The sequence below is a fragment of the Dromiciops gliroides genome, chromosome 3 (genome assembly GCF_019393635.1).
Source record: "Dromiciops gliroides isolate mDroGli1 chromosome 3, mDroGli1.pri, whole genome shotgun sequence".
Taxonomy (NCBI): Eukaryota; Metazoa; Chordata; class Mammalia; order Microbiotheria; family Microbiotheriidae; genus Dromiciops; species Dromiciops gliroides.
This window is the reverse complement of record NC_057863.1, coordinates 591,889,252-591,915,933: the sequence shown is the minus strand read 5'-3', so window position 1 is coordinate 591,915,933 and position 26,682 is coordinate 591,889,252. Positions and strand designations below refer to the sequence as shown.

Below are 26,682 nucleotides of genomic sequence, written 5' to 3'. Positions count from 1 at the left end.
CATTTGGTTCTGAATATATTCCACTCCCTTACCCAGTGACTCATAATAGAAACTAGATCTTATAATGGATCTAGAAAGAGGGGGTAGAAGTATTTCAGTGAAACTGTCACATGGGTTGGTCTGAGAGTATATGCAAAAGTCCATAGTCCCATAATCCTTTGCTGGCCCATACTGTCTTTGCAGTCAAGTGAAATGCTTTTTTTAAAGTTTTCAACATTTGTTTTCATAAGAATTTAGTTCCAAACTTTTCTCCCTCCCTCCCTGCCCCCAGACAGCAAGCAATCTGATATAGGTTATACATGTACAATCACATTAAACATATTTCTGCATTAGTCATGTTGTGAAAGAAGAATCAGAACACAAGGGAAAAAAACCTCAAAAAACACAAACACGGTTCAATCTGCATTCAGAATCCACAGTTCTTTTTTCTGGATGTGGAAAACATTTTCCATGAGTCCTTTAGAATTGTCTTGGATCATTGCACTGCTAAGAAAAGCCAAGTCTATCAGTTGATCATCATATGTTACTGTTACTGTGTACAATGTTCTCCTGGTTCTGCTCACTTCACTCAGCATCAGTCCACTTAAGTCTGAAATGCATTTTCTTAATTCTTCTCCAGGGCCAAACCTGGTCATTTAATTTTCATCATGTTGTGTATTTTTCTCACTTTGCTCTGTATCAATTCATATCTCCCTTTTTCTCTGAGTTCTTTATATTCATTATCTTATATGGTATTCCATATATTGCATCACCAGTTTGCTTAGCTAATTCTCCCATTGATGGACATCTATTTTGTTTCTAATTCTTTGCTTCCCCCTCTGCCTCCAAACTTGCTGTGAATATTTTGGCATATTTGGGACTTTTCTTTCCTTTGACTCCTTGGGGGTATATTGCTAACAATGGGATTTCTGGGTCAGAGTGTGAAAATTTTATTCATTTAAAAAATATACCTAATTCCAAGTTGCTTACTAGAATGGCTGAACCAATTCACAGCTCCACTGATAAGCATGTCTATCTTCCCAAACCCTTTGCAAAATGACTGTTCCTGTCTTTTATCATTGTCAATTTCTAGATACAAGATCTGTTTATTCAATTTACATCTCATTATTAGGGACTTGGAGCGATCTGTCATATAGCTAAAAGTTTACAATCCTGAGCACTCTTTGTTGACATATTTTAGTCACATCCCCAGGAAAATCACTCTTGGTTATATATTTATTAATTCTCTTTATAACTTGGTTATTAGATCCCCTTATCCAACATATTGATGCAAAAATGTTTCACCCAGTCAGGTTTTGGCTATCCTAGCTACATTTTGTGCCAAAATTTTTCAAATTCACATAACAGAAATTACCTGTCTTGCCCTGGCTGTGAAAGGTACTTCTATCCATTTTTCAAAGTGATCTTTTAAGTAGAACAAGCCAATTGGAACCCACTGGATAGACAGTAAACCAGTAATGCTTGTTTGTAATGTACCAAGATCCAAGAGTCAAAGGGGGCAAGGCAGGAAAATATGATTAGGAGCCATGGCTGGTGGGCAACTTAAGTGAGACCCATTCAGGTATGGGTCAAGAACCCAGCTGAAGGACTGGTTCAATGTCTGGCAGTCAGTCGGAGGCACTTTTGGGGTCAAACTCTGCCTCTGATGCATAATGGTTTCATGACCCTGGACAATTGTCTTTTGGCAACTCTAAAACTGAGGACACTGAGATACTGAAACTGTCCCTATTAGGACTTAAATTCTTCTGCTTCATGTTCTTCTTTTTTATATCTCCTGCTGGACCCAGGAGATAGTGTCTGAGGCTGGATTCGAACCCATGTCTTCCTGACTTTTGCTCTATCCACTGAACCATCAACTGCCTCCAGGTATCGAACCATTTAACAAGTGTCAGCATCTTTGGTGATGATAAACTTCTTTTCAGGGTCTTCAATAGCAGTGGCTCAGGGGGGTAGGGCTGTGGTGACCACAGAGGCAACTGTAAGGTCATACCTCTACAAGTGACTCCCCTCCCCAATGCTGCAGGGGACCAGGCTGGAAGCATGACCTGTAATACATGGAGAACTACTTGTCCTGGGGCCTTGGCCCTAGACAATATCTACCAGGGTGAGAGGAAGATGTGACTCTGGTTTGGTCCACCTGGCACATTCCATGTTGTCACTGGTCAGCAGTGGGTTGTGGCCCAGGGTACTCCACAAAGACTGCTCCCTTCTGTCAGCATAACATATATATATATAAAATCATTCAAATATAAAATGTTTGCTTTAAAAACCTCTCCCAGTTATTTTTCATTTGCCCACATAAACTATGTGACATTCTATAACTAGGACAAGATTGGTCATTGCCTTTCAGGTGGCTGACCTTTTCCTGGTTCTGTCCCACTGCTTCCACCATTGTAGTTCTCTTGGCTCTGCTTTCTAGCAGTACCTGGCGCACAGTAGGCATCTGATGTTACTTTCTTTCCTCCACAACTCTGTACAATTCCTGTTATCCTGCAGCATCACATTCCACAAGCACTTAGTTCATTTCCAGGTTTTGATGCTGATTGTTAGCCATGTTCTTTTACTCTTGTTCTTTCCTCCTAGGGAATTCTCTTTGACTCTACCTTTCCCCTCACACCGGACCCCTTTTTGCTTCCTCAGCTTTTTGATCTGTTTTCCTACAAGAATTTTCCTGTGTAGGTTTCTTTTTGTTGTTCTTTTGCTGAATCTGTCAGTTTGAGAGAGCATGTGTTCCTCCTCACCTACCCTGCCTCTCAGTGGGGAATGGCATTTCCTTTGACTTCACCTAGCCCTTACACCAATCACTAGTACAAAGATGAGTACACCCCCCCCCCCCATTAGAAAAGCTGAGGGCAGGGACCACATCTTATTTAGATTTGGTATCTTTCCCAGAGCTTGGCAGAACAGTCACTTTATATTTGTTGACTGTTTAAAAGAACGAGGCAAAGTAAGCAAAGTAAAAGACAACACTGGAGCCTGGGAAAATGAGAGCAGTGCTATTCTCACCAAGGGCAGGAAGCCAGGATGGAGGAAGGGGGGTAGGAGGAAGTGCTAATGGTACTTTTTGTGCACACAGTGAGAAGATGCCATGATCCCACGTTGATGCTCAATGAACACTGCAGCAGGTTAATGAGATGGGTATCCAGGTTACGAACAGGGTCCCTCAGTTCTCCCAGGTATCCATAAGCATGGCAGACTGAAACTCATGTCTATCTGGCTATCCTGGACAGCTGTCAGTGGCCTCCACAAACATCCTTCATCCATCCTAGAAGGCCTGAAGCCTTCTTCTAACTTCTTTAATATTTGATGATTTGATGAGCAGTAGACAACACTTGGGGGTCCTTTATGTTCCATCAAACAGCACCGCACATGCTGGAAACCACTTGTCTCCAGTGCCAACACACACTGATGGACAAATCCATGTGTGTAGAGTCTGTAAATAGCCAGCTAAGGGTCTGCCACAGGGCACTTTTCCCCTTTGACCTTCAGGTGTGCCCACACTGCCAGAAGCATTCAAAATGGGAAACCTGCTGGAAAAAATGCCTAAGACAAAGCAACGTGAAGCTGGAGAGGGAGTGTTGCTCTTATTTCTCTCCCCCAGGATAGCTAACCCACAGGTCTTGCTCTTCCAACACCTAGAAAAGGGGAAAGCCAGTTCAGAGTTGGGAGCTAGTAAAAACCAGATTAGGCTGTTGGAGAGAGCTGGGCTTGAGGAGTGGCCTTCACAGACACTCATAGCGGAGGGGGCCAGGGCTTGTCTCCTCACATCTGCATTCTGAACTCCAAGAGAGGGCCCTGGTACCCACTTCACTATCTGGTTCAGGCCTAGGCCCAGCCAACAATTCCCAAGCTCACTTTAGACTGTGCCATCCAGACAGGATTGTGACCATTAAAATTTATTCAAGGATAGGTATAAACAAAGAACTCCCCAAACATGGTCAGCAGAGAGGAGGAAGAGGGGACACAGGGGCTACTGTCGCAGTGGTCGTTAGGAAGATGCAGCTGCTGTCATTTCCTGTCTCATGCAGCCAAAGCCCTGTTCTTGTGGCACATGGTGCCACTGCTCTAAGTCCCCAAGAACTTGCAGTCCTAAAAATAAACAAAACAGTGGAACCAGTTTGAGGCAAGCCGGAGGGCTCCCTAGCAGTCAAGTGCTGCCACCATTCTTGTCATACTGGCTCCCACTGCAAGGTTTAGCTGCTCAGCCCCAGTGTGGGGCACATGGGTAATGCCTGAGGGAAAGGGAGAACAAGGAAACGTCTTTGAGATCCCGGAGTCTGGATGATGTTGGGCCACAGCAGGATATAGGACTTAGTGAGGAGGAGCAATATGGCTTTATGGATCCCATTGTTGCAATAGCCCCTGCTGGTGAAGAAGGACTAGAGGTTGCCCAGCTGCCTTGGCAGGTGGAGAGAGGCTGTGGCCATAGCAGTGTTCCTTAACGTTTTACCCTGAGGGTTTTGGTAGAAGGGGGATAAGAAGGCATGTGCATTGCCATGATCTCTACTATCCCACCAGTCAAAAGGTCAGTCAATCCCTTTACAAAAACTGTATACCCAAATGAACAAAGCCCGAAGAGATCCTTTGGAGATGGTAAAGTTGCACACGTTAAGTCCCATCATGACTGGCTCGGGCTTCTTGAAGAATGTCAGCTGCTTCACTTTTGGGTCCGTAAGCTACTACAAATCTGAGCAAGTCGATTCTGAAAGGAGAGCGAAACATGTGTTACCTAGAGAGGACAGGCAGCATCCCTTTGAGGACAGGGGCGTTTCAGGGCCCCAAGTCCTCCCTCTCAAGACCTTTTCACAGCGATTATTGCCTAACACTAGCAGGAAAGGTGATCAGTACGAGGAGGATGCTCGCCAAGCCTTTAATCCCATCAGCCTCACTAGTGCCCTGTCATTCACGGTATTTTGCTATCCCCCACAACCCCAGCTGAACACGCCAGCTATCAGGCCCCCTTCCAGATCCAGTGGATCTCCCACCCTGGCCCAACAGCAGGATCTTTCCCCAGGCTTTGGAGGCTTCCCCAGGCCTGGCTCTACTGGGACAACATTCCCACACCATTCAGGGCTTCAGGATTTCAGTCAGATGCTCTGACAGACGCTTCTAAGCGTAACCAGAAACATAAGATCAAGGGAAAGCGTTCCTCAATGCCCAAAATGACCACACTTCAATGAAACAGAGTTAAGAGAACTTACAGACAACTTCTTAATGTTTCCCAAGGCCTCTGGATCCAGATGCGCCAGATCCATCTTCTGTAAATCACTGGCCAGTAAGCGCATGCTCTGTCCAAAGGAAAAGGGGCTGTTCCATTTGGGGAGTTCACATTCAGAAGACCAGAGAACCCCTAGAATGTGCTCTAACCTGGTGCTGAAGCACCACCTTCTACATGAAGCTATTCTTGACCCCCGCACTCCTGATGCCCTCTCTCCCCCAATCTAGTATTTAACCTTTCTGCATCTATTCTCTTTTATTCCTTCTACGTATGTAGACGTGCACCTGTTGGTCTTCCCCATTAGAATGTAATGAGTAGAAAAGTTTCTTTGGGGTAGGGTGAGAGGACACAGTACAGCCTCCCTCCCCATTAAACATCCACCACAAAGAACTAGAAAACGCACTGGACTGAATTCTGATTGGGAAAGTGAAGAAAAAGCCAGTTAGTCCAGGGTGGCTTAGGGAGATACACAGAGGCCTCAGACCCTTGGGATGAGGTCTGGCCTGGAGAGGGCACAGAGAATTCCAGTGCCCTGGGGCAGAAAAACTGGTTGAAAACAGCACTAGGGAGAAAGAGATCCTGGGGATCCCTGAAATAGCACTGGATGTAGGAACGGGTAGCATCTGGCAGCTCTGTTGCCTACTACCCAGTTCCAGGGTAGAGAGGAGCAGTCTTATGTATGGGCCCTGGCTGTGTACTAAGCACTGAACAAATTCTGAAGTAAATAGTAGCCATGTAGTTCTGACCACAGGAGCAGAGTGGGACTCAGGTCTAGTCACCAGGCCAGTGTGGACGCCCACAGTGGAATAACCAGGGCAGGAGGCTCCAACCAAAGGGAACTGGCAGTTCAGCTGCTCTGAATCTGCAAAACCTCCCATCAGAGTAATAGTGACTGAGTTGAGTAGCAGTCTAAAGAAACTCCCAACAAATCAAAAGACCCCACAACTGGGTCAGGAACTTGCAGAGCTTAGACCAGAAGGGTAATGAACAGATCTTCCCCTGGGTTATACCAGTTTGGAAGCAATGAAAGCAGCAAAAGGACACAAGAGGACAGAAGCTCAGGCCAGACATTGCTCCCATAAATACACAGAGCCCTAGTATTAACATCAAGTCCAAAGCCTAAAAGCCAGCTGGAACAATGACCAAACCAAAAAAGAATCCCAGCATAAAGAGTGGGAATAGCAAGGTCAACCCACAAACACAAAAGAGAATGCCTTGAAAATACCTGCAAGCAAAGCCTCAAAGAAAAAATGCAGCTTAGACACAAGTTCAGCAAGAATTCTTAGTTAAAGCAAGAGTTTTAAAAAATTGTTTAAAAATAATTTAAAAAACAAATGAGAATGCTAGGGCAGACAAGAAAAGAAAATTTATAGCTTGGAAAAAGTGGCACAAAACCTCACTGAAGAATTGACCAAATGGAAGCTTCCCTGAGACACTAATAATAAAACAAAGTCAGAAGACTGGAGAGTTAATTTGAGGATCACAGGGCTATTTGAAAGCCAGGAACAAAGAGCCTAGTCATCATGTTTCAAGAAATCAGTGAAGAGAACTGTAAAGATATCTTAGAACTAGAGAGCAAAGTAAAAATGGAAAGAACCCACTTGTTGCCCCTGAAAGAATATGAGAAATGTTTGTGTCATTCTTTGTTACCTGTATTCCCAGCGCTTAGCACATAATAGGTATCTGTTGATTGTCTGGACCAGTGCTTCTTAAATTTTTCCACTCTCCACCCCTTTTTGCCCGGGAAATTTTTACGCAACCCCAGGTATATAAAATAGGTATATGTAGCCTTTTACTGTTGCCAAATTTTTCATGATCCCACATTCAGTTACTTGATCTGACATGAGTTCTGACCCACAGTTTAAGAAACTAGGGTCTAGGAAAAGAGGATGTGCAGACAACTCTGGGCCCAGAAGCTGGCTAAGCTGCTGGGAGCAGAGAGCCCAGCCTATGCTGCTGTCTCTACAGTGGCCTATCTGCTTCAAGTGAACTTGGACTTGTTGACTTTCCAATAAGAAAAGACCTTTGGGACATACCCTTTTCTATCTTAGAATAGTGGTATACCCATAGTTCATCACAGCAGTTAATGAGAACCTCTGTTTCAGGTCTAACAAACATGATGTAAAGCTCATTTTTCCAGGCTGGTAATACCTATGGTTGTGTTGCATCTTAAGCTGCATGTCAAGCATGTAAATAAATACGGAGGTGGGCAGTTTTCAAGTCAGAGGAGGGTTTTCTGTAGCAATGGCAACCTTGGAGGACAGCATGAAACTCCAGACTGGGGAAAGACTGGGCAGGAGATGCTGCTGAAAGCGGAGATCAAGGCATATACAGAAAAGATGTACCTGGGGGTAGGCATAATGGTCCCTGAAGACCCAGAATGGCCCCAACTCCCTCTCACATAAACTCTGCTCTCTTTTACCTCTCCTCCACCCACTGGCACAGTGAGGAAGACTTCATTGCTATCAGCCAAGGGGCTGCCGTTCACAGAGATGTTGTAAATCCGTTCTCTGGCTGCGGGGGTGCGTAGGCCTGGGGTCTTGAAGATTCTATAAAAGTAGGAAAGTTTTTGTGAAATCTGCCCACCACAGTGAATTAAAGCAAGAATCATGAGCACTTTCACCCCAATCCTTGCTCAAGCTGCAGTTCTCAAATCACTTACTTTTTTCCTCCCTAACCACTCAATTTTAAGAGGATGAAGTTTAAATTTAGAAAAATTCTGAGCAGAATATGACTAAACACAACTTGCCTTGGAGAAAAAGGCTGTAATTACTAAACATGCAACTAGAAAAATAAATTCTCATCTGTATAATTTTCAATTCCATGAAACCTGGTTGCTAAAAAGAAAAAGAAAAAAAAAATCACCAGAAATAGACCATGGTCATTTCCTTTAAAAGAGCAGCCAAATGTTTCCATTAGTTGTTCAAATGTCACAGGAAGAGATGATTTGGGGATTACATTATTGCAAGATCTCTGGAATCGAACGATTTCAAGATGATGGAGATTATTGCAAAAGAAAGAAAGAGTGAAGCATTATTTAAATGTTGCCACTCATTTCTTTTAAACCTCTGGGTTAGAATCAGCAGGGGCCAAAAAGGGCTATCGAAAGGTTACCCTGCTAGTGTTAGAGGCATTACTCACTCTAACTTATGGCTAGAGAGAGTAAAATAGCTCATCCATATAATGCTACTGATGATGACACCAACTGTTCTTAGGAGAGTAATAACAACAAATAGCTAGCATTTGTATAGCACCTGCTATGTGCCAAGCACTGTGTTAAGTGCTTTATAATTCTTATTTCATTTGTGCCTCACAATGACCTTGGAACGTAGGTGCTTTTATTATCCAAATTTTATAGACGAGGAAACTGAGGCAGTCATTGGTTAAGAGACTTGCCCAGGGGGGCAACTAAGTGGTGCAGTGGATAAAGCACCGGCCCTGTATTCAGGAGTACCTGAGTTCAAATCCAGCCTCAGACACTTGACACTTACTAGCTGTGTGACCCTGGGCAAGTCACTTAACCCCCATTGCCCTGCCAAAAACAAACAAACAAACAAACAAAAAGAGACTTGCCCAGGATCACTCAAGGCAAGAGGACAGATCTGAACTCAGGTTTTCTTGACTCTAAGCCCAGTGCTGTCTCCACTTCACCCCTAGCTGCAAAGTGAATGCTGAGTGAAGAATGTAGCAAAGCCCATGTCTCCTTCATCCTCTGAAGAAACTGGGGAGACTTAAGCATTAGGTACATTTTGCAAATGTCAGTTCTCCAGTGACTAGAGTTAAATACTTGGACCACCACTGAACTTCAAATAGTTTTAAAATCCTTACCTGGAATCAAACCTGGGTGTCATGCCCGGAGCTGGTCCTAATACGGAGAAATCTGATCTGCCCATGGCTGGAGTAAGAAGACTGCTTTGGTTTGACCTGTATTTATCAAGGTAATATTGGTAAGAGACTTTGCCATGTGATAGAATCTTAATTAGTGTGAATAAAGCACCAATTTCAATGACTCTAATTATGCCCTTAGGACACCCTTCCCACCAACAGACTCCTTCAGCCTGCCAGGTTCACTGTATCATCAGAAGATTTCTGGTTAACTGTGAGCAGTCCCCACCTCATGAGAGAATACTGATAGAGGAATATTCTCGTGAAAAACAAGCCTCTAGGGTCCTAACTATTTCCAGAAACTTATTTTCCAACTCTCCCATCTAGAATGTGTGAACTAGCACACAATGTGGTTGGGGGGTTAAAGCATCCCAACATTGTTTACTACATACAGCATGAGGGAATTTCTGGGCACAAATTATATAATATAGTCTCATGCTATAAGTTGGATGGACATAGGTTTAAAGCCTTTAACACTGCCTACCAAAATTCTTTCTCTCTGCCATCCTAAAGACTAGAATGTAAACAAGATATCAGTATTCCTGGCAAGATTTGAAAAATTAGTCACAATGGAAGTTAAATGCCTTCACTGGACAGCAGTGCACATGACATCACAGAATAACCATATAAAGATGAACTGTTATTTTTAAATTATGCATTTATAAAAATTACCATTTGTTGCTTACTCCTCACTTGCTGAATACTGAGTCCTAAGTGGGCTTCTCTCCAGTCTAATCCCAGTTCTGAATCTGCCTCTGTCTATTTTTCTAGTCTATGTATCCTTATTTTGTTGTCATTAGACCCCTTCTCAAAATGATGTTTTTAAATGCATAAAATAAAATATATAGCAATCATTAAAGAAAAGTTGTCATCCCCTCCTCTAAGTTTCTGGACCTCTTGAAATCTCTCTATTGAACCACTGGGTTAAAAAGCCTTAACTTCTAAGAATCTTAAAAGTTTTGCTAGTCCTGCCCACCCTACCCTCCAGTCCAAAGTCAAACTAGTGATTAAATTGACTTTTTTCTGCCCCTTTCAGATGTAGCCTTTCTAGATTGCAACTACCTAGCCTAAGTCACAGGGGGAAGAGAATCTAATTTTCCTGTTACCTGGGGGACAATTTGTCACAGATCCCTATTGTAGAAACCAGTCTCTGCCTATGAGTCAGAAGGGCTCAAACCTTCTCCACTACATTCCAAATCAACAGGTGGGAAAGCTTTATGGTCTCCAGCCCCACCCCCACAAGCACCCCTCCACATGCCTTTTGTTCCTGCCATTTGCTCGAATGGACTGAGTCTTCTTTTTGGTTGTTGGACACTTCTTTGCCTGAGAGGGAAACAGATGAGACTAAAGTTACACATAAGAAAAGATAAAAAGGCCTGCAAGGAAGTCTGGGGCAAAAAAATTGAGCTCAAATACACAGATTTATCATGTGAAATGCAGTGACCAACTCCTAGAATTACAGGACCACGTCAACTCATGTCACACAATTAATTTGACTTGGGACATCAATGGCCAAAAAGGAACCTCGCTATATATTACAAGTGGCTGTCCAGCCTGCTTGTAGACCCCCATGGAGAAGCCCACTCCACTTCTGCACTGCTCTAACTGCATCTTTGTAGTTGTTACCTATAGCTGCCACTTCTTTTCACTGGGCCCCTAGTCCCTTTTCGATACAGAAACATAGAATGTCAGAGCCAGAAGAGACCTTCAACAACATCAAGTCTAGCTCACTTGTTATTTTATAGAAAGAGAAAACTTAGGCCAAGACATGGGAAGAGCTGCCTAAAGCCACATTACCAGGCAGGCTCAGAACCCACGTGGGACAGTATAAAGATGGGACATCAGACCTGGGGGAGGGTCAGTTCCATATGTCGTTTCCTAAGGTTGAAAGAATGGAGGCTGTGGTTGGAGATTTTCTTCATTCTGGCTTCTTCTTTCCCAAACTCTCAGGGGAATCATGTGAGGGGGGCTCCAGAAAGTTAGGATGTGAGGAAGGGCAGCCTTCCAAGCTTCCCCCCATGGTCTAGCTCTCCTTACCTTACCTAAGCAGTCTCAATTCAAAGTTATGACTTCCTCAGAGATTCATCTGCCGTGAATTTGACTGAAGCCCTATATTTCAAGTACCATATCTGCCTACTTTATTAGCTTTTGGGAGAAAGCCAATGACGATTCTCAACACAGACAATCAGGAGCTCACACTAGACTCCTAAGGATACAACCCTTACCTTTGTAGTCTGAGGATTAATATTTTCAATTTCTTCTTCTTCTCTAATCATCTCAGCAACTTTTGCTGCTTTCTTTGCTGTAAGAAGCATTTAAAATAGACTAATGACTCCAGAAGAAATTAACTTATTTAACCCAATTACTACTGATCACTTGAAATGATGAAACAACCTGCCCTTTTCAGGTGTATTAAATGATGACAGGAGCTCACAGGCACATGGTCCTTCCCATAACAAAGTCCTTGGCCGCATAAGCTACTCCATAGACGACCTTTCTGGCTGCCTATGGAGTACAGTACCCCCATTTTGCAGAGTTTTGTGACTTGCCTGATGTCACACAGTCAATAAATGGCAGAGCGGTACCCAACTTTTTTGTTTTATCTATAGTAAAGTAACCTAATAGCAGGCAAATCACTATGATTGCCCAAAGGATAGACCAAATTACTTAAGTGAATTTTTTTTCTTTGAGGGGTTAGGAGGCAAAACTTTTGTAACAATTAGTAAGTATATCATCTCTTTCAAGAACCAGTAGTGGTGGGGCAGCTAGGTGGTGCAGTGGATAGAGTACCAGCCCTGGATTCAGGAGGACCTGAGTTCAAATCCAGCCTCAGACACTTGACACTTACTAGCTGTGTGACCTTGGGCAAGTCACTTAATCCCAATTGCCTCACCAAAAAAAACAAAGAACCAGTAGTGGTTCTGTCACATCCAGCTGCCTCTTGGCCAGACCTAGGCTTTTTAGAAAGATTATTTTGGCAGCTATGGGGGAGTGAAGAGGAGAGAGACTAGAAGCAGAGAACTCAATTAGGACCCAACTAATCCCATAGTCCAGGCAAGAGGTACTGACAACCTGAACCCTAAATTCCATTCTGGACACATTGAGTTTAAGATGCCAGTGGGATATCCAGGAAGAATCAGCCTCAGAACTGGAAGGGACTCTAGCAGTCCTGTAGTTCAACCATATCTCTAATCGATCATCCAGTCTTTATCTAAAACCTGCCCAGTTTGGGGGAACCCACTCTCTCTGACAGTCTACTTTTGGATAATTCTAATTGTTGGGAAGTCTTTCCTCACATCAAGCTTAGCGAAGACCTAAGAAGTAGTTGATGAAGTAGTGTTTAAGATCTAGACAAGGAAACACACACACAGGAGTCATCTGCAAAAGAATTTGAATTCTTGGGAACTGATAAGATCTCCAAGAGGGCACATGTAAAGAGAAGGTGGCTGATGACTGAGTACTGGGGAACACCCACAGTAAAGGACCAGGAAATGTGTGATTGACTGCTCAAAGGAGATTGAAGAGCGTTCATGTGGGTAGGAGAACTAGGAGAGAGCAGTGTAACAGAAACCAAAAAGGGAGAAAATGCCAAGGGCAGGGTGAGTAGTGGCAGAAAGGTCAAAGAAGATAGGGACTTTAAAAAAAGGCCACTGGATTTTATCAGTCAAGAAAAGATCACTGGAGAAGAGTGGGGACAAACACCAAATTAACGAGGGATTGAGAAGAGCCACCAACCTTGGACGGCTTTCAAGGGTGTCTGAATAGCTTCAGCTGTCAGCTTATTTATCTCTTTGATATCCAGGTCAGCCTGAAAGAAAATAGTCAGAAATACCAGAGGCATCAATGTACATGATTAATGAGAAACATTAGATGATGAATGTGTTCTTCTCTTAGAAAGTCTTTTCTTGCCTCTGCTTCCTTGCCCTTTGAAATGAGATGTGACCACCCAGACATGGAATATCTAGATTGTGATTGCCTTGTTAGAGGACAATGTCCCTCAGTGATCCACTCATTACCTGTGAATATGGCCAAAGGGAACATCCTTTAATAAGAGTCCTTTCAACACTGAGAGCAAAGACCAGGCAGGGTAATATAAGACCTGTGCCTTTAAATTAAAATTGGACTGCATCATAGAGCTTAACTTAGTAGCTAGGGCCAATGCCACTTTTGGGGCTAGACAAGAGATTAAATGGCTAAATTTTATATGTGTGCACTTGTGTGTATGTGTGTGTGTTTATATAATACATATGAATAGGTACATGTATACATACACATATATAAAAATCAAACACAAAGAAGACTACTCTGCAGCAGGCAATGGTGGAGGTACAAAGACAAAAACGAAAAGTTCCTACTCTCAAGAAACTTAAATTCTACTCTATTTAATAACCATGTATAAGATACTATGTCACATATTATGGATATTAATGGGAAAATAAAAGGCGGTCTTTTCTCTTCAAGAAGGTTACATTCTTCTGGCTAAATTAGAAGATATTGTTTCTTCTTTATTTTTATAAATTCCAACAATTTACAAAGGAGTTTCCTGATATTGGTTTTATTGGAAAATACAAAAGGTCAGATGAACTCTGAGGTGTATGATTGAGTACTTTATCCAGACAAGGCAAAATGTCCTGCTTTGCTAAGCACCCTGAGCTTTCCCATAACACTCTGCTAAATGCATCTGAACAAATGGACATAGAAGTACTGAAGGCTACACAGATTTTAGAAGCTATAAACTAAACATGTTAGATATTATTTCCCCCTTTTCCCCACCATCTTTAAAATATAAGATTATCTCCCTTTCCTTTAGCCTATTCTTTTTCCTTAAATAATTTTCCATTGTCTGGTTAAAGAACTGTGGCCTTTTCTACCTTTTCCATCTTCCACCTTCTGATTGTAGAAGGAAATAGTCCACATCACAGGGACTTTAAATGGTATTGATCCCTTCTCTCTCACCTAGAGGACTATTTCTTATAAAAAGAATTAAAAAATAAGAGCAGTTCAGCAAAACCAACCACTACACCAAGCCCGACAATATAGGTAGCATTCCATACCCATACTCCCCCTCACTTCTGCAAGGAAGGGAGAGAGGCCCATCTTCATTTAGTTTTGAATTTTGTTGTTGTGCTCTCCATTTACCTAACACATAGTTAGTGTACTCTTCCTGTTTTCATCAGAGGCCCTCACTGGCCTCTTCCAGTCTCCCAGAATCTTTGTTTTTTTTTGTTTTTTGGTTGGGCAATGAGGGTTAAGTGACTTGCCCAAGGTCACACAGCTAGTAAGTGTTAAGTGTCTGAGGCCGAATCTGAACTCAGGTCCTTCTGACTCCAGGGCCAGTGCTCTATCCACTGTGCCACCTAGCTGCCCCCAGTCTCCCAGAATCTTAAACCTTGATGAATTGAGTCCTATTCTCTGCACTCTGCCTTAATCCACATATTCAATGAGCTGTCAAAAGGTACATCTTTCAGATCTGATTTCTTTCTTCATAGACTGTTAGCACCTTAGTTCAGCCTCATTACCTCTGGCCTAGATAACTGCAACAGCCTCCCAGGGTGGTCTCTGCCTCAAGTTTCAGATGTGGCAGCGTGACTTGACTACTCAAAATCCAGTGGCTCCCTGTTGCTTCTAGGATTAAACTCATCTATTTCGCTTTGAAAGCTCTTCATAAGATGGCTCCAATCATCTTTCCAGCCTTATTGGGTAGTACTCCCTCTCCCGTATTCTATAATCCAGCCAAAATGTTCTTTTTCTCTGTTCCACATTCCATCTCCTATCACTGGGCCTTTGCATTGGCCATCTGCACCCCAATGGTGGAATGTACTTCCTCCCCCTCCCTTCCTTCCTCCAAGAGGCAGCTCAAAAATCTCCTGCCTTTCCTGACACTCTCTCTGAAGTGCTAGTGCCCTCCCTTCCCAAATCACCTTGCATTTTAACTTTGTATTTTTTCTTTTCTTGTGTATGTAGTTCCGTAACTGTCATTTTCTCCATTGGAAGAGAAATTCTTTTTGACCAGAGGTTTTTTCAGTCTTCATATTTGCATCCCCAGAGCCTAGTACAATGTTTAACAGAGTAGACTTTTGTTTTTTGTTTGTTTGTTTTTTGTGGGGCAATGACGGTTAAGTGACTTGGCCAGGGTCACACAGCTAGTAAGTGTAAAGTGTCTGAGGCCGGATTTGAACTCAGGTACTCCTGAATCCAGGGCAGGTGCTTTATCCACTGCGCCATCTAGCTGCCCCACAGAGTAGACTTTTAGTAAATTTTTGTTAATTGATCGAAGGTTTCCATGCTTCTGCTTACTTCACTTAGTATCAATTCATATACATTTTGTGATTCCATCTTATTGTTTCTTATGGTGCAGTGATCTTCCTTCAAGTACAAACATCTATTTTGATTGTGGTTTGTTACTGAGATATGTTTTAGTATAAATGGGACCTTTCTATCTATATATATTTATCCATCTGTGCATTCATTGATCCCTTCATTGATCCCTATCAACCCTTTCCTGTGGCTGCCTATTGCCTGCAAGATAAAATTTTCTTCATCATCTGACTTTTATGCCCTTCATGACTTGGTCCCTTCCTACTTTTCCAAGTTTCCTTACACCTTAGCTTACCCCCTTTCACAAACTCTATGAACAACGATTCTAGCATCCTTGCCATTCCTGAGACAAGTCACTCCATTTCTGACGCTATGACTTTCCCCCAAGCCTAGAATCTCTCCCTCCTGATATCCTTCAAGTCTCAGCAAAAATATGTCCTCTCCTCTCCCAGAAGTCTTTTCTGGTCCTCCTTAATTGTAGAGCCTTTGTTACTTGTACATACTTGTTCCCCCTTTGTCTCCTCCATTAACATTATAAGTTCCTTGAGTTCAGGGCCTGTTTTTTTGCCTTTCTTTACACCTCTAGTGCTTGCCACATAATATGTGCTTTTTTTTTTTTTTAAGTGAGGCAATTGGGGTCAAGTGACTTGCCCAGGGTCACACAGCTAGTAAGTGTTAAGTGTCTGAGGCCGGACTTGAACTCAGGTACTCCTGAATCCAGGGCCGGTGCTCTATCCACTGCGCCACCTAGCCGCCCCTATATATGCTTTTAAAAAAGTTGTTTTGGGGCAGCTAGGTGGCACAGTGGATAGGGTACCAGCCCTGGATTCAGGAGGACCTGAGTTCAGATCCGGCATCAAACACTTGACACTTACTACTAGCTGTGTGATCCTGGGCAAGTCACTTGTCCCTCATTGACCCACAAAGGAGAAAAAAAAAAAGTTGTTTTAATCAGCTAAGATCTACCATCTCTGGGGGCAGCTAGGTGGCACAGTGGATAGAGCACTGGCCCTGAAGTTGATAGCATCTGAGCTCAAATCTCACCTTACTAACTGTGTGACCCTGGGCAAGTTACTTAACTTAAACATCCGGGGCCATCTCTAGTCATCTTGATATGTATTTTGCCACTGGAACCTAATGGCTCTGGAGGAAAGAGTGAGGCTAGTGACCTTGAATAGCCCTCCTTCATTAAATCTAATTCAATGCAAGTTATCACATCACATCATGGTCCTCTTCGAGAACAAAGCACAAACAACAACAATCTACTTGTGTGCTTTGATTATTTGAGGTAGTTTCCCTTAACCTTCCTTTCACTTCTCCCTGCACTATGTTCCTATTCCCTTTTCTATTATTTTCTTAAAATATTGACATTCATTACAGAACTACTACAGAACCATGATGATGACAGGCCTGGGGAAGGTGTGGGGGGTCGGACGGACATGTGTATCATCTCCCCATTATCTGAATGAAAAGTTTAACTTCCTTTAATCCTCTATCATGTTAACCTTTTTGTGCTTCCCTTCTCTCCTTTGAGTTTCCCCAAAGTTCTAGTCTTTTTATCAGGAATGTGCCACCCCCTAGAACACACATTTAATAAATATCTGTTGACTTGACTATCTTTGACCTCTTTAGAACATATGTCTAGCAGTGGGATTGACAGTTTATGGACACTAGTCACTTTGTTTAAAAAAAAAAAAGCATAATTCACATGAACTTATAAAGCTAAAATGAACTGGAATTTGGTCATAACCAAGAAAACTTACATGCTGGTCTTCAAAGCAACAGGCCAAGACACATATTACAATCCATTTGCCTCATCAAGGATTAGTTACAATGAGTTTGCTTACTGTATTCTGATAAATATGAGCCCTTCTACTTCCCAGCTCTCTCATTACAGTAAAAGAAAAGACAAATGGGCCCTCTTTGCTATTCCTTAGACTCATCTTTTATACAATGACCTCACCTCTCTCTCTCATCACATCTCCCTCCAAACCCCACATCTAAATCACTTTAGTTTGTTGCTGGAAGAAGGGAGATCTCTATGTGGTTGTCGAGCCCTTTTTATGTTGCTCTGTTTAGGAAAGTGCTGTTTTATGTGCCTAAGCCCTTTGTCCAGTTCAAGATCTGGCTCTTTCCCTTACTGTGTGATTTAAATCTTCTAGGCTTCCCAACTATTAAATGGGGATTCTAAACACTTGCATCTTTTAGGAGAGCTGTGACAATGACATGGGGTAATGCAAGCAGAGCACTTCCTAAACAAAGGCTGAAGCCCTACACTCCCCATGGTATGAGGATTTGTCATCTCTCCTGCTTCCTTCCAATCTTCCTCCTAGTGCTTAGTCCTTTTCAGTCCAAGTGGATGTAGTTCCCCTCAGTGGAGACTTGAAGGTTGAAAACCATTTGTTAGGAATGTCACACAGAGAAGGGATCATAGCTTTTGATTTAATTAATTTATTTAGAATTTCCCCCAAGTTACATGTATAAAGAAATTTTCACATCAATTTTAAAATTTTGTGTTCCAAATTCTCTTCCTTCCTCCCTCCGTGCCCCTACCTCACCTTAAAGACTCAAGCAATTCAATATAAATTATACATGTGCAGTTGAGATTACAGCTTTTGGAATGGGTGGGACTAGATGACCTGAAGTCTCTTTCAATTTGGAAATTCTATGAGTCTATGACAACCCAAAACAAAGAATCATGGCTCCAATCATTCTATGGTTAGCAAAGTCCAATGACTAAGAATCTAAACTAATTGTGTTTTATCCCAAGGCTTGTGTAATAAAGATGGGTGCAATATGCAAACCAATGTAAAAATAAATCTGAAACTATGCCCAAAGGGCAATCAAACTGTGCACACCCTTTAATCCAGCAATACCACTACTAGGTGTGTATCCCAGAGATCATAAAATGAGAGGAAAGGACCCACAGGAAAAAAAAAATTATAGCAGCTCTCTTTGTGGTGGCAAAGAATTGGAAATGAAGGGGATGCCCATCAATTAGGGAATGGCTGAACAAGTTGTGGTAAATGAATGTAATGGAATACTATTGTGCTATAAGAAATGATAAGCAGGAAGATTTCAGAAAAACCAGGAAAGACTCAGATGAACTGATACTGAGTGAAATGAGCAGAACCAGGAGAACATTGTACAGAGTATCAGCAACACTGAGTGATGATTGACTATGACTTAGCTCTTCCAGCAATGCAATGATCCAAGACAATTCCAAGACTCCTGATGGAAAATGCTCTTCACATCCAGAGAAAGAGCTATGGAGTTTTAATGCAGATCAAAGCATACTATTTTCATTTTTTTTGTGTGGTTTTTCACTTTTGTTGTTTCTAGTTTCACAACATGACTAATGTGGAAATAGGTTTAACATGATTGCACATGTATAACCTATATCAGATAGCTGCTATCTTAGACAGGGGCAAGGGGAAGGAGAGGAGAAAAAATTGGAACTCAAAATCTTATAAAAACGAATGGTGAAAACTATCTTTACATGTAAGTGGACAAAGTAAAATACTATTCACAATAAATAAAAATCAATAAATCTGGGTTTGAGATCACCTAATCCCAATGGAGAACTCAAGTCCAGGAACTACAAAGGGAGCAGAAAGCAGGACAAGCTATCTCCCTTAGGAGTTTATCAGAATAGACAAACAAGATCCTGAAGTAAATCAACAGTTTCTCAATGTTCAGTAATCCCATGAAAAATTCCTGATTTGACAAAACTTCTGGGAAGACTGAAGAGTAATTTGGCAAAAAATAGGTTTAAGACTACCATTTTATATCACAATAAGAGCCGAACGGATATAGAAATGGAGATTATATATATATTTAAAAGGCTAGAGAATGGAAGGAGGTAGTTTTCACAACTATGGCTGGGGAACATTTGTAGGCAAATAAATGAGAGAGAAAAACAAAAACAGGGACAATTTTGATTAAATAATTTTTTACAGGAACAAGGAGTAAGTAGAAGAGAAGCTTTATTGAATGCAAGTTATCAACTATCATATAAAAAAATTCCAAACTGCTAATAAGAAGATGCATGTTAAAACAAGCCTAGGGTTTTACCTCATGCTCATCAAGTTGGTAATTATACACCACAAAAATAGCCAATGCTAAAGGATCATGAGAAGTCAGGGACACTAATTTACTATTGGTGGGAAACATAATTTTTCAACACTTCTAGAAAACAACTTGAAATAAGAGGAAAATTACTTAACTATTCATACTTTCTGACCCCAGCAATCCCTATACTGGATGTATAATGAAAAGAGATCAGACAGAAGTCCAATATGCACCACAATATTCACAGAAACACTTTTTATGGCAGCAAGCATTAGAATAAATGGGTGCCCACTGACTGGGGAATGAATAGCCAGCCAGGCGAACTGTGGCTTCTTGGGGGGTGGGGTAGGGTTGAGTTTTCCTAACTTGAGCAGGTTGAAAGTGCAGCAGTCACTCACTGATCCAATATCACTGCAGATTGAAATAGAAGCTTTGACCTGTTCTGTTCCCAACCTGGGTCAGTTCATTCCTCCTCAGACGTCTGGAGGCCCTCTGCTCCAGGGGGCTCAACAAATTGGTTCTGGATTCATTGTGTCCCACCTGACTGGCCTTAGCCCTCCTGCAGTTCAGTAATCACAGGTATAAGCAACCCATCAGCCACAGTTTTGGTAACAGCGACAACAAGGGACATGGGGCAGGGGGGAATTGCTACAAGTAGCCCAAACTGTGGCATGTAAATGTAACAGAATAGTATCACACCATAAGAAATGATGCACATCAAGAATACCCCAAAAAGGGGAAGACTTTTACCAAATGATACAGTATAAAGTAAGCAGAACTAAATGGATAATATAAATGACTACAATAACATAAAAATACTACTAAAAGACATCAAATTTCAGATTAAATGCAGTAACCAATCTTGAATCCAGGATACCAATGATGAAGTATACTCCCCTCCTCTCTCAGTAGAGAGGTATAGGCACAGAATATCGTACATGCTGTCAAAATACGGGGTGTTTTCCTTTGTTACATAGGAGGGTTCATAGATGGTAGTTGTTATGAACTGTGACAGTGAAGTAAAAAAACAAAAACTATCAGTAAAACAAACAAGGCCTATAAGAATGGTAGAATCCCCAAGAATCTGTCTTCTGCACTGGCTATTCCTAGATAATGTTCCCTTTACAAGAATGCTGTCTTGGGCAGAATGGTTCAACAAATATTCCTGGATTTGATAGAGAGAGACTTCCCACAAAAATCAAATGAGACAAATTACTTACTGTTGCTGCCTCTTCCAGGGCCTGTTTGCTTCCTCCTAGAGCTACAAAAAGAACATTGCTTTTTAGTAACTAATACACGTGGACAATCATTTATTCAACAACAGAAGCATCTTTGGAAGATACTACTTAATGTTTTTGTTCCTCACAAAGAAGCTACTTAAATATCTAGAAAGAGTTGCAAGATTAAGGTAAATTAGACAATAAATAAGGCCCATTGGATTTTAAAGTGCAGAACTGCTGGTTTGGAGAAGGTAGCAATATATAACTGGCTGCAAGCTGTGATTTCTTATTAAATAGCAATCATTTCAAAATGCTGCTGACAGTAGTGCTTTAAGAAGACCTTTCTACATTGCTACAACCACTGCCACTTTATCTTCTATATTCTTTCAGAGTTTTCAAAGATTCTGACAACCTTGTAAAACTACCATAAACACCACCAGCAGCAGTGCTCTAAGGTCAGAGCCTGGGCCACTGTCAGCCTCTACACTTCAGTTAACAGCTAGGAGAGGTACAGCATCTTACCAAAATAGTCAAGCCAATTCATCTCTCTAAGAGCCTTGGGAACCCGGAGGATTTCAATGTTGTAAAGATTGTCGACTTCTTTGATGAGGTTCTGGGAATCTGACTGTATTTGCTTCGATCTAATTTGTACTGTGAGAAGGGATTAACAAAACACAAACAGATCATTTTACATAAAACAGGACAGCAATTGAAAGCCTTAATAATTTTGAGCATTTTAGAAATGAACCTTTCTGCAATGTTCAAATTACCTGGTAACAACCCTTACCCAACCCCAGGAAAGTTGACAACTTCTGATATATAATTAAAGATGTCTCTTCTAGCTCTGGATTCCAGGTTTTCCTGTCATCCATGGATTCGTCTTACAAACATATATATCTTTCAAAAAACGGGCTCTACAACATCCCAGTCAGTCACCTCAGGCAAAGCAATTCCCATGCTTAAAGGGAAGAGGGGCAATAGGAAACACTGCATGAAACTGTTCAGCCACTCAGAGATATCAATGTAAATAGTAAGAGTTCACCAGCATGCAGCACTTTCCTTATAAGAAACCTGGGAGGCAGCCAGGACAAGTATTATTAACCTTATTTTAAAAAGGAGAAGACTGAGATTTAGAGAAGCAATATGGCCAAGAACCCATACATAGCAAGTAAGTGGTAAAAGCCTGAACTAAAACAGATGATAAGCTCCAGTCTTTATGTTCTTTCTACAATACCACCCTTTCATTTTACAAAAGAATGCCAATCATGTCAGCAGTCATCTTTGATCCTTTTCCTACCAAAAATGAATCATGAAATTTCAGAGATGATGGGGATCATTTGGAGTTGGGAAACCAAAAGTCTTGAGACCAAATTGGGCCTTTTAGTATATGCATTAAAAAACAAACAAACAAAAAACCAACAGGGACATAACTTTGATAAGAATGAATGTAGGTTTACAACTGAATCAAGGATTCGGATTTCTTTAAAACCATAACAACAGCAACTGTAATGCAGTTACATTAAATTTAACAAAACTGCCTCACTGTTTATTTTTATTTATGTATTTATTTGCTTTGGTGAGGCAATTGGGGTTAAGTGACTTGCCCAGGGTCATACAGCTAGTAAGTGTTAAGTGTCTGAGGCTGGATTTGAACTCAGGTCCTCCTGATTCCAGGACCCACTGCTCTATCCACTGCGCCACCTAGCTGTCCCTGTCTCACTGTTTAAAGTGAGCCTCATGCATTGTAAGATCAAATACTTCACATTACTCTAATAAAAACATTTCTAGAGTAACAGATGACAAACATTCAGTTGGGTGACCAAATGAACTGAACACAAAAGTACTAGAACTAAGCATCACACATTCTTTAGTTAACAAGCATAAGGAAAAGGGTGTCATTAAATCCTGTTTGCTTGGTCATTTAAAGAATATCCAATCAAGGTCTGGCATATCAGAAGGTTTCAGGCTCAATAAAATCTACATGTGCCCTCCAAAAAGAAGCCTCTGGACAATCTTAGAGTATACAGGGAACTACTTCTAGTTGGCCTTTGCACAAGATATCCTCCATGGCATTTGGTGACTACAACAACTGACACTTCTACTGCCCTTGTTGTCTGCAAAGTGTTTTACATTTGATCCTTCCCACAGGTATTACTATCCTCATTTTACAGATGAGGAAACTGAGGTTCAGAGTTATTCAAAGATTTGCCTGTGGTCACAGCTATCAATTGGTGTAGTGGGTGCTCAAACACAGATCGTCCTGATTCCAAGCCTACTGCCAATCATGTGCCTTTTTAAACATTGATGGTGGTTCACTAAGCAAAGCTGCCTTTGTGGTTTCATTTTCCTATCCATTATGTACTATAGGTGTGGGAGCCATCTTGTTGGAAACTCCTTAATAAGAACCATGACTACTAGAAAGAGGTTGGTCTAATTATCTACATAGGGGGAAAAAACCTAAGTGGATAAAGAACACACATGTTTCAATTATAACATGAAGTTGGATGGATAACACATATAACTTGAGTCCCAATTTAACTTAAGAGACTGGGTCATATTGCATTTGGGAAACAAGTGATTCAAACAATCCTAAACTGCTCACCTATTGTCAAAGCCCATTTTAAAAATACTAATATTCGGGGGCAGCTAGGTGGTGCAGTGGATAAAGCACAGGCCCTGAATTCAGGAGGACCTGAGTTCAAAGCCTGAGTCAGACACTTGACACTTACTAGCTGTGTGACCCTGGGAAAGTCACTTAACCCTCATCGCCCTGAAAAAAACAAACAACAACAACAACAAAAAATACTAATATTGTCCCAGTGACATTATATAGTTAACAAACAGTCAAACATCAAGATTTCTGAAAAACCAAAATTGCAGGTGAGCCAATGGAAAGATGTAGTGAGTATAAGTAGAGCACAAGCAGTGTTGTGAAGATCAAATTAGATGATGCATGTAATGGGCTTTGCAAACTTTCTTATGATTATGTTACCAATGAAAAATCACACCTGAAAATGTTGTAAAACATATAACAAGAACATATTTGAGAAAAAAACAAGGTGTATTTTTTTCTTTTTCACTGGGTAAAAAAGGCTTTTCTTTGCTTAGTTTCTAACCTAGCCTTAATCACTGAGTGGGCATTGCTTCAGGTAAACAGAGACCTGTGAAAAGCCTTAGCTCAAAAGGCCATGGCCATGGTCTCCCACAGCATCAGAAGCCATCTCCAGTCTTCCTCATAATATATCTTGCCACTGGACCCAGATGACTCTGGAGAGAGTTGATGACTTTGCACAGCCCTCCTCCTCTCTTAAATCCAATTCACTGCAAATCATGACACCACCTCCTCGATGTCATGGTCATCTTTGAGAAGGAAGGACAAAGAAACACCAACATTCTATGAGCAGCTGCCCCCGCTGGGGACCCAACTGGCCTGCTCCACTTGGGCAATGCAGCTCCTTCCTTTCTTTTTTCCTTTTCTTTCCCCCTTTTCTCCCACTCTCCATATATGGAATCATAGTCCTTCCTACAGGTGCTTTGCACAAAGGAATACGTTTGCCCAAACTCCACAAATGTTTTGGGGTTTATATGCTAGATTTCTTCTAAGGACCACTCCTTAAACTCAAAATAACTCTGGCTCTCATCTACAGAACAATAGGTCCCAGCCCTCACCTGGCCATTGTTTGGCCTCTAGATGGCGCAGAGTGGGTGTAAATAGCAATTCTTTCTATTTTGGCCAGAAACCCTGAGGGTCTTTTCTCCCGGCTACCTCCTATATATTTAGTTATAGTCTAAGTATCACATTAGTATTCAGGAAACATTAAAAGAACTAGAAGGGGGGGGCAGCTAGGTGGCGCAGTGGATAAAGCACCGGTCCTGGATTCAGGAGTTCCTGAGTTCAAATCCGACCTCAGACACTTGACGCGTATTAGCTGTGTGACCCTGGGCAAGTCACTTAACCCCCATTGCAAAAATTAAAAACAAAAAAAAGAACTGGAAAAAAGCCCCCAGAATAACGAGTAGATCCTCTAGTCAGGGTCTGTGGAAGGATATGGGTAAGAATTAAAGAAGATGCAATGAACTGTGGGGTTGTGAGCTACACTCTGCAAGAAGTATCTATACTAATGAGTAACAGCAATTGAAACGTTGAAGTAAATATGAATAAAAAAAATTTTGTTTCTGTAACTGTACTATGGGGAAATCATTTTTACATAATTTAAATACTTACCACTCTCTCGAAGCTAATGGATAGATGGATGTTACCTGAATTGATTTTTATAAAGCCTTCTAATGTTTAAGCAGAAACACAGTCTCGAGCATAAGAGATTTGCCCAAGTCATATAACACCACAAAGAGCTTTGGAGCTGCAGTCCAGGGATCTCCCCTTTCTCAAACTTCAAAGTACATTCTGTACTGCTTTTTAGGCGCTTATTAACAAGCACTTCCTAAGCATCTGCCATATACCAGTGCCTCCACTAAGTTTGAGGATACAAAGAATGACAAAAACAAACAAAAGACCACGGTATATGCAAAGTATAACACCGCAGTTTTGTCTTGTGTAGTAGACACAAGAAGCTCTCTGAGGGCTAGGATCACATCTCGTTGGGTTTGCTCACTGTCCTGCACAGAATAGGCACTTCAGAAGAGCTCCTCCAGTGGATTATGATATCTCCACACAGCTGCCAAAGGGATTTTTCTAAAAGGTCTGAGCACACAACAATCCCCTATTCAAACTCCAATGCCTCTCGAATCAAATAGGGCAGGTCCCAAAAGTCTCAGTGCACGTTTTAAGCTTTAAAGCCATTAATAAAACGTTAGAATTACCCTAAGCTTTTGGGACACGGTATAAGCACTTCTGCTCGGCAGTTCAAAGTCCTTCACAATCTGATCCAACCTTCCTTAATAGCTTTATCATGTATCACTCCGCTTCCCTTACTCTGCTACAGTCCAGCCAAGTTAGCCTTCTCCCATCTCCCGTTTTCACGACTTGGCACTAGCCATTCCCCATATCTGGAATGCATCCCTTCCCTCTTCATCTCCCCCTGTGTCCTTCGAAAGTCAGTTAAAAAGATACCTTTTCCGATCCTCTGACCTCTCTTTCCTTCCATTGCCAGTGCCCTCCTCGACCAGATTACCTCGTATTTATTTTGCACGGACTCCCACCTAGCAGGATGCTTAGGCGTGGGGAGCTCGGGGTCCCGGGGAAAGGCTCCGATCAAGTTCCCAAGGACACTAGTATGATATTTACATAGTCGTTTCCCCCTCTCCTGAAGGGCAGGGGCAGTTTCTGCTCTGATCAGTGCATCCCCCGCGTCCTAGCAGACGGCTGCTAAGTAGTAGTGTGGGATGATCGTTTGAATGACCTGCCTCGCTCGCCCCCGGAGAAGAAGCCGGTAAATAACGGGTGGCAGCGGATCCGCGCACGCCCCCACCCTCGCCGACGCGTTCCGCAGTTACCCAGGGCAACACGAGCGCAGGCCCCCTTACCCCCCGCTCCCGCCCCCCCCCCCAGCCTCGCTCCCCCTCATCCCCGAGGGTGCACCTAGTGGGCTCCATTAGTCTCCCTCCTCTGGGCCCTGGCCGAGCCTCGGGGCCTGTAGAAGTACCTTCACGGTCGAAGTCCTTGAGGAAGGAGGCGAGCTTTCTGCCCCGGACCGCATTCTTCTTGGTCGTTCGGCTCGAGGCCTTCCTCGACGGAGCCATGGTGCAGAGGCGGAGAAGACGCCGCGCGGTAGGGCCGACCGGGACGGCGGGGGCGGCGGCAGCGCGTGAGGCGGTTGGGCGCTCGTAGAGGTCAGCTCCGCAGGACGTGCTTCCGCGCCCGAGGGAAGCCGGACGGTTCCGGTCGGGCCCCTTCCAGCCGAGAGGAGCGAAGTCCCTATGAAGTCGGCAATGACCAGACCGGGTCCACCCACCGGTCTCAGGAATGTTAAATGGAGTCGCTGCCTCGGCCTGCGAATTCAAACTCAACCG

The 26,682-nt window shown here is 42.3% G+C and overlaps 1 protein-coding gene across 2 annotated transcripts; it reads right to left on the bottom strand.

Moving 5' to 3' along the window:
• Positions 1–540: 540 nt before the first annotated feature.
• Positions 541–26,634, bottom strand: CDCA8 (cell division cycle associated 8). 2 transcript variants are annotated; one of them, XR_006355659.1, is made up of 11 exons: positions 26,316–26,634; positions 21,235–21,363; positions 20,713–20,753; positions 12,839–12,911; positions 11,329–11,405; positions 10,362–10,426; positions 9,047–9,142; positions 7,641–7,767; positions 5,202–5,288; positions 4,557–4,702; positions 541–4,089 (listed from the first exon to the last, which is right to left on the bottom strand). XR_006355659.1 is itself a non-coding variant. In XM_043995249.1 (10 exons), the coding sequence occupies exons 1-10, from the start codon at positions 26,410–26,412 to the stop codon at positions 4,658–4,660; spliced, it is 837 nt and encodes a 278-aa protein (XP_043851184.1). In that variant the 5' UTR covers positions 26,413–26,634; the 3' UTR covers positions 541–4,657. The 2 variants fall into 2 exon arrangements, 1 of the variants encoding a protein (XP_043851184.1); XM_043995249.1 differs by having other exon boundaries at positions 541–4,702.
• Between the last annotated feature and the right edge of the window lie 48 nt (positions 26,635–26,682).

Coding starts and splice junctions, on each gene's coding strand:
- CDCA8 (XM_043995249.1), bottom strand. CDS start 26,412: ATGGCTCCGTCGAGGAAGGCCTCGAGCCGAACGACCAAGAAGAATGCG. Junction 11,406..12,838: donor ACCCTTGAAAGCCGTCCAAG/GTTGGTGGCTCT, acceptor TGCTTCTTACAG/CAAAGAAAGCAGCAAAAGTT. Junction 10,427..11,328: donor TTAATCCTCAGACTACAAAG/GTAAGGGTTGTA, acceptor TTTCCCTCTCAG/GCAAAGAAGTGTCCAACAAC.